The 8,183-nt window shown below is 37.8% G+C and overlaps 1 protein-coding gene across 1 annotated transcript; it reads left to right on the top strand.

Annotated features, from left to right (window-relative positions):
• The first annotated feature begins 691 nt into the window (after positions 1–691).
• Positions 692–1,637, top strand: LOC119074072. Its single transcript, XM_037180014.1, has 3 exons — positions 692–1,166; positions 1,234–1,308; positions 1,375–1,637. The coding sequence occupies exons 1-3, from the start codon at positions 900–902 to the stop codon at positions 1,591–1,593; spliced, it is 561 nt and encodes a 186-aa protein (XP_037035909.1). The 5' UTR covers positions 692–899; the 3' UTR covers positions 1,594–1,637.
• The last annotated feature ends 6,546 nt before the right edge of the window (positions 1,638–8,183 follow it).

Raw genomic sequence — 8,183 nt, 5'->3', positions numbered from 1 at the left:
TATTTTTCTATTTGAATTTAATTTTTGTTAAAGTACTTTCACAAGAAAGTTGGAATTCTACCACTACGTAAAACACCATGATTTGCGAACAACTGGCCTCATTCACAATGATAAAATTTTTCCGTGTCAATATCGTTTTCGTTATTGTTGGAAATTATTGGTTTTGTCATTATTGTGTGATTTGCTAAAGTTCTCTATTATAAGTGGTTTTTGACATAATTAATTTCAAAGAAAGACCTCCATCACGACTGATGTACGAAATGTTTATCGCCAATACCCCTATATATTCTACATGAAATAAATTAAAGCTTTGGCAAACGTTAGATACCTCTACAATGAGAGAATTTGTGATGCCAATCACAATAAACAATTAAAATTTCACAACAACAAAACAGTTCGCGTTAGCAATCCATTTTCGCTTTTAACAAACTCAACAGGAATCGGTCATGTAAAATTAAGCGTTTGATTTTAATTAAACTCAACTTTTAGAAATTGAAATTTTCCATTCATACCGTATGTTACACGCAACATAACATTGAAAACAAATGGTTCCCGTGTTCAGTTTCGAAATGAATGAATTTTGACGCACACATCACGAGACGATGCTAGACAAACAGAAAGACATCGAAGATGGAAATGAATTGACATTTTGATCGAAAATATGAATGCTTGTCGTAGGGCATGTCCAAGGGGGTGACAGCCCATTGTTCTAATATTCTCGTCTTCGATATCTCACGCACACATATGTATCAAACGCGAAGCTAACTTCATTGGAAATGAATGACTTTTCAAATTTGTTTATCTTTAACGTTTGATCCGTTTCATACATTGAATACAGTAACTTCAGAAGAGCCATCAATTCACTGAAATTTATTTGATTAACGCTAATAATTTGCTAAATGGTTCTTCAATGTTGCGTGCGAGGCTGCGAGACTGTTGGAAAGAGTGGGTTTCACAGTTTTCCGACAAACAAAGTGTCGGCAGAACGGTGGATTGTGGCAACAAAATCGCACCATTTGATTGATCGACTTGCAGCAAATAAACTATCGAATTCATTCTACAAAGTTTGTAGAAAGCATTTTGCTGATACCGACTTTACAAAAAATGGAAAAGGGCAGATCATCATCAAGCAAGAATCGACGCCAAGCCTTTTCCTGCCCGATGGAGTAAGTTAACCTCAAATGCATTACATTTCACATGACCCTGCTGATATCAAATGCATTTTAAATTCAGTTTCCAGTTCATTTACCTACACGAATGTCAGAAAAGCCCGTGAATACTGAAGAACGTTCGCATTTGCCAATAAACGTGAGTTTTCAAAATTATCTTAAAGTCCGATGAACTAACACAGAACTAAAACTAAAAACATCTCAGGATACCTCAATGAATCAATCGAGAACCGACAGTGACATTGTAGATGACGACAATTACATTGACGTGGAAGGCCTAAGCTCAGAAGAGGAAGTACGCGAAAAGACTGGTCAAAAGCGAACGAAGCGCTCCAAAGAAACGGTTTGTGGATTAATTGGATTCCGTGGGCAGTCTACCTTTTATGTGTTTTGTTTTGTATTGTGTTCGTCTTGTATGTTGTAAATGTTCAATAAAATTAGAGGCAATGATAACAAGAAACAAATGAACTAAATTTACAGCTCACACCAAGGATTTTTGAAAAGCCTGAAAAATTTACATTTTACCAGCTGTTGACGCGGTTGCGTATACCAATATTTGTGTTCTTCGTACTTGATATAAAAAGCGACTTTGTGTTTCACTAATTAAATGAGTAAAGAGTGGGCATATTAGTACTTGAAATCGTATTCGAGCGCCCATTAACGAGTTCAAATAATTACTTGCACTTTTCGGGTCCTAGGTATGAAAAGTAGTTTTTCTTCGTCCAATATGAAAAATACTATTCGTGCCTCGGACTAAAAGTCTTTTTTAGCGTATTCGATTCCAGAAGGCGAGATCTAAAACGCTAAAAAAGACTTTTAGTCCTAGGTACGAAATGTACTATTTCATACCCAGGACCCGAAAAGTGCGACTTCGTCGCACTTTTTCTCCGTCCAATATGAAAAATACTATTCGTACCACGGACTAAAAGTCTTTTTTAGCGTATTCGATTCCAGACCTCGCCTTCGGCTCTGTCTGGAAACTTCTCACACACTAAAAAAGACTTTTAGTCCTAGGTACTAAATGTACTATTTTGCGCTAGCAGATAAAATATTGTATCTAACTGCTTCAGAATTGTTATTTGTCCTTGGCTCGAGCATACTAGCCTTTGGCCAAAATAAAAATTTGGAAGCAAGAAGGTAGTATTACTATTTCCTCTTAACCTGAGTAAGAATTCACAGCCGTTTCAAAAGAACATTTTTTACTCCACATGTGGTTGAGTATGGACTGGACAACAGCCGACGAATTTTCTCAGCGTACTCGACAAAACAAATTGTGTCAGAAGTTTGCTAAAAATTCGTTTCACATTTTCTTTCTGGCAACTAACGATAAATGATGATATTTAATCGATTTTTCTAAATTTCAAAGAATTTTTTTACGGGATTTCATGAAGTCTGCGACATTTAGTATAATTTTATACTTGTTTCTTGCCTGTCGCCACACATGCATCTAATATATTACTTGAAGGTGGGATTAATTGAATATCTAAACTGACGCCTTGATAACGTTCGAAAATAACGATGGTAAGTTTGATTTTTTGAATATTAAAGGTCCATAGCACAAATGACTAATTTTTGTATATGATGACGTGTTTTGGACCAGTGCACCTCTCAAAAGAAACCACCCATCACCCACAACAGCGATTTAAATGGTAGACCTTCTTTAAGTGAATTATTGTGAAGTCACTGTCCATGCTGTTCATATCACTGTTGGTATAAATCTTAAACGAGAGGTAGAAATCCATCATAGTAGTTCATGTGTCACCTTCTTTTAATGTGAAGGATCCATCCTGAGTAAAAATAAAAGTCTCAAAGATTCGAAAAGAGACGTCTCACGTCTCACAACACAAAGGATTTGAGACCGTGAGACGTCTCTTTTCGAACCTTTGAGACTTTCATTTTTACTCGGGATATCAACATTCTAGCATGAGCAGAGGCTTCACAATAATTTGCTGGAATACTTACATCATTGATGGTAATAGTGGGTTTCACCTCTTCCAGACCTAGTTTAAGAATGTACGTAGTGCTTTTGTCTTATATAGAAGACAGAACCAGAAGGTAAGTAGTTGGATCAACTCGATGGTTTGTAGCTTTCAAATGAATTTCTTATTCAAAAAGCCACAAACTGTATATCGAATATAATACATCATTGACTTTATTTTTGTGTTCGTACCTGCGACGATTCTTATTTCAAAGAAAAGGTAAGTGTTTTAGAACGTAGGAAACTATTTTAGTGAATTGATAACAAAAAACTATTCCTAATCCGCAACGATTTTTTTTGCTACATATCGCCATGCTAGCGTGAACAACAGCTTCACAAGTTCGCTAAAATGACCCTTAACACTGATAGTAGATTACATAAGGTCCTGCGAAAGTAATTCATTACCTGAGGGATCAGTTTTGTAGCACGAGTCGATACCACAAGTGTGGTTTTAAGCAAAAAGCTGCGGAAACAGATATTTTGAAACTGTAGTAGGAAGCGAGGTATGCAATTACACGTGTAAAGTTTTCAATTTAAGTTATCAGTTTTCAAAGATGTTTGCTCAAAACTGCACGAATGACTTTGAGAGTCTACAAATTGATTCCGAGTTAATGAATTACTATGCAAAGTCCTATGTATACTGCTTTGTGGTCTACCCCTACAAAAGTTACACCGCCCCATCGCGAAATTTGAACAAAAGTTGAAAAGTTTGCTCAACCTGAAAAGACTCACTTTCGCAGGGGGCAGATTGCTATGTAATGATCAATGTTACGTTTGTTACATAGATTTTCGTATTTTTTTATTTCAGATTGGGTTTCCCAAACCGCGAACGTTAAGCTATTACAAAAGACGTGTAAAGCACTTACAAGAAAAAGTAAATAACAATCAGCTGAACGACTCTAAAGTCATCAGCTATTTGCAAACAAAGTTCAATGAACAATTGATGGAATTCATTGTTATGCAGCTAAAGAACGCCAAACGTTCGAAGTTTGGTAGACGCTATACGCCGAAACAGAAAAGCCTTTGCTTGGCAATGTATAAGCAAGGGCCGAAAAGCTACCGATTCAACGAAACGTGGTGTTGCTTACCCACGAAAAGGACATTGGCGCGATACAGCGCACAGCTAATTTTCCAGTCTGGTGTCGATTTGAAGTTGCTGGAGGCTGTAAAAACTGTCGTGACTGATTGGCCTGAAGAAAGTAAATACTGCTCAATTGGGTGGGACGAAGTGTCTTTAAGCGAACATCTGGATTATTGCCACTCTCTCGACAAAATTGAAGGTTTTGTAGAAATGTGCAAGCCAAAAGGTCCTGTTTTTGCAACCCACTCATTGACCTTCATGATACGAGGCATTCAAGTATCGTATAAACAATCAATTGGCTATTTTTATACGAACGGACTGAAATCATACGAATTGGCAGAGCTGGTCAAGCTGATGGTTGGCAGAGTCCAAATCATAGGTAACATCATCATTTGACTATCGCCAATGAAATTGAATCTTGTGATGAGGATAATTTGGTATGATTCGGACCACTATTTTATTCAACAGGACTAAAGCCTATTCTGTCAGTTTGCGACACTTGCAGCACGAATGCAACTGCAGTCAACGAACTAGCATATCCAAATGTACATCAAACGAAACAAACCGGTGACTTGCTTCAATACACCGTCAACGGGCAGAAGATCACTCATGTATACGACCCATCTCATCTCATAAAAGTAGTGCGCAACAATTTCCAAATTAAGAATTTAGCACACTTCGTAACTGAACGATGGCATCCAGGGTTCGATGAGTACGATGATGGCCTTTTGCAGATCGCTGGTTGGGATGATATAAACGTAATTTACCAAATGGACCTTCAATCCACAACGGAACGTTCGTTGAAGAAACTAACCGACGAACATCTAAAACCTAGTAGATTAAAGATGAAGGTATCGGTTGCGGCACAGGTATTTAGCAACGCTTGTGGATCATATATGCTGGAATGCGTCGAAGAAAAACGTGTAACAAGTGACTTTACGAGTACGGCAAACCTCATCCTTTTCGTGAACGACCTGTTCGACAGTATCAATGGATCTGAAAAACACGCTGCCGATTCGCTTAAGGGTGCTGTTATGCCGAACTCTCTGCATTTTGAGTTTTGGGACTACGCTTTGGTCATGTTGGAAAACATGTTTTTTTTGGACAAAACGACCGCAGAACGGAATAACCGATCGTCAGTGCTCAAAAAATTTGAGTCTACCATTCGAGGATACAAGGAAATAGCTGAGACGTGTTTTAAGTCCAACATTATGAAAGTCAATATAAGGTACAGATTTATTCCATTTCACTCAAACATTATTATCGGCAACGGGTCACAAGAGCACATATGGGTTCAATCTAAAATTAATCCCACCAGCGATTATCTGAACAGTTTTTCTATTTTCTCTAACTTCGTCGTACAATCGCTAAACCGAACTGGTGTGCATACGTTATTTTGCACCAGTTGGTCACATACAATTCCAAATAGGACCAGTTGGTGCAAAATACGGTTGCACACCAGTTCGGTTTAGCGATTGTAAATAGAATTTCATGATTTTCCTTCTCAGTAAAGGAAAATTCATGTCAGTTCGACCAATGATTGGTGGCATCATATCTCAATAGAAACAACCCTTCACCCACATCAAGGATTTTTATGTTAGAAGTTATTTAAGTGAATTATTGTGATGCTCCTTTCCCCTTTTCAAAAGAAATGGACGAAAGTCATTAAACCAGACCTCCCACCACCTTAACTGATTATACTGAAGCAAAGAGAGTATATAGAGCGAATCGATCGTGAATTGAATGACATTTTCCAGTGTGCTGCTTCCTGAATACTTAAAGCAGCCTCTATATACCATTTTCGTGATATTAAAATTCTGAATGTGGCACATTTAAGTAATTCTAGACGACGATGCCGGAATCGGACACATCAAGAGTAGCTTTTTCATAAAAAAATCTCACACACACTTAATGGAAGGGTGGTAGTTCATGCATCATCTTAGCTTTTACTATGAAATATCCATATCAACATTCTAGCATGAACAGCGGCGTCATTCATGGGGATTGTGGATGGTTTTCTAGAGGTGGAATCAAGCCACTGATATTAACTACTCGTCCAGAGCACAGCATTCTACCCCATTCTAATTTCACATTTTTTGTTTTACATGAACCTCTAATACAAACTAAAACAGCAATTTAGGAACTGCGTGCTGGTATTATAAATACCAGCGGGATGTAAAGCTCTTTGTCTGACGTGACATAGATTTTGCAGCTAATACGACTTAATTGCCGCTAGTAAATGCAAAAATGATAAATTTTCCTGAAACTGTGTTTCTTTCCTCTTATGCTTTCAGAGATACGACTCAAGATGGTCTTGAAAACTTCTTCGGCTGCGTAAAAGCGTGTAATCAAAGTACAAAAACGACAGCAACTCAGTACCGAACCGGCTATGCAACAATGGTTATCAATAACATAACCGGAACCAATTCATTGAAATCGAATTGTCAGCCTGATAGTTCCACTACAATTCTATCAAATATACATGATTTCATCTCTGTGTGTAAAGAGCAGCCACTTCATCCAGTCATCGTATCGTATCCTGAACGTAAATTGTGTGAGGATGAAAATTTTCTGGTAGAGTCGGAATCGGATGATGTAGACTCAGTGATTAGTTTTGACCCGGAGACCGAATCTGATTTTAGTTCCGCGGTCGGTTTCAATAATCGAACGGATGCTGGAGCGGCCGATTTATATTATCCATCGGTTGATGTAGCGGTAGCCGGTTTAAATAATCGATCGGATAGTGGAGCGGTCGGTTTAACTAATCGAACGAATGTCGGAACGGTCGGGTTCAATAACGGAAGGTATGCTGGAGCGGTCGATTTATATTATCGATCAGTTGCTGGAGCGGCCGGTTTAAATAATCGATCGGATGGTGCAACGTTCAGTTTAAATAATCGAATGGATGCTAGAACGGTCGGGTTGAATAATAGAAGAGATGCTGGAGCGGTCGATTTACATTATCGAACGGTTGCTGGAGCGACCGGCTTAAATAATCGATCGGATAGTGCAGCGGTCGGGTTAAATAATCGAAGGGATGCTGAAGCGGTCGATTTACATTATCGATCGGTTGCTGGAGCGACCGGCTTAAATAATGGATCGAATGGTGGTGACGTAAAGGTGGATTTATCGCATGTCTCATCAACTGACAGCAACCGGATATGTCAGCAACTGTATAAATCTACTAGCTGCGTGACATGTAAAGAGAATTTCGAGTTAGCAGATCGGAATGCGACACTACGAAGCATCGAAAAGCTCGTCATCAGTTTGAACAAGACAATTGCAGGTATCTGTTATCAAGAGTCGATTAAGTCTAAGCTTCTTGATAGTGTTAAAGACGCAAAAGTTCATGTCGTTGGGTGTTCGGAACATATCGATGTTCTTGAGAGAAAAATCAAAAATATCGCAGTCGATCACATTATTCTTTGTTTTTGTAACCACATCAACAAAATATTGTCTGGAAAAATAAAAGAATTACCCGTTGAACCCAGCTACATGGAGCGGCTGGCCTTTGAACACCGAGCTAAGAAAAGAGGCATCGGCAAATTTTCAGATAAATTTATTGAACAATAATTGTACTCAAAATTTTATATACAAAAAAACTCCGATTTTACGTAATTAATTCTAACATGAACGAATGAAATGATAACAAAATTTGTATTAACAAAATTGAAAAGACCTCTGAGGTTGTATTAAGATTTTTGATATCGAAATTGTGTAAATATAAACAAACACTGCACTCAATTGAACATAAAATATGATTTTGGGTTATTATTTGAACGACTTGCAGCAAATAAACTATCGAAATCGCTCTACGAACAACTTTTTCAGACTGTGGCAGTTGCAAAAATAAACGGTAAGTACTGCAAGCGGTGCTCTTTTATAGCAAAACAACAAAAGGTTGATTTGTTTAGAGCTAATAAATTCTCAGAATCGACCAATATTTACGATATAT

This window comes from Bradysia coprophila, unplaced genomic scaffold (genome assembly GCF_014529535.1).
Source record: "Bradysia coprophila strain Holo2 unplaced genomic scaffold, BU_Bcop_v1 contig_138, whole genome shotgun sequence".
Taxonomy (NCBI): domain Eukaryota; kingdom Metazoa; phylum Arthropoda; class Insecta; order Diptera; family Sciaridae; genus Bradysia; species Bradysia coprophila.
Note: the sequence above shows the minus strand (reverse complement) of the source record. Positions and strands in the feature narration are given on the sequence as shown.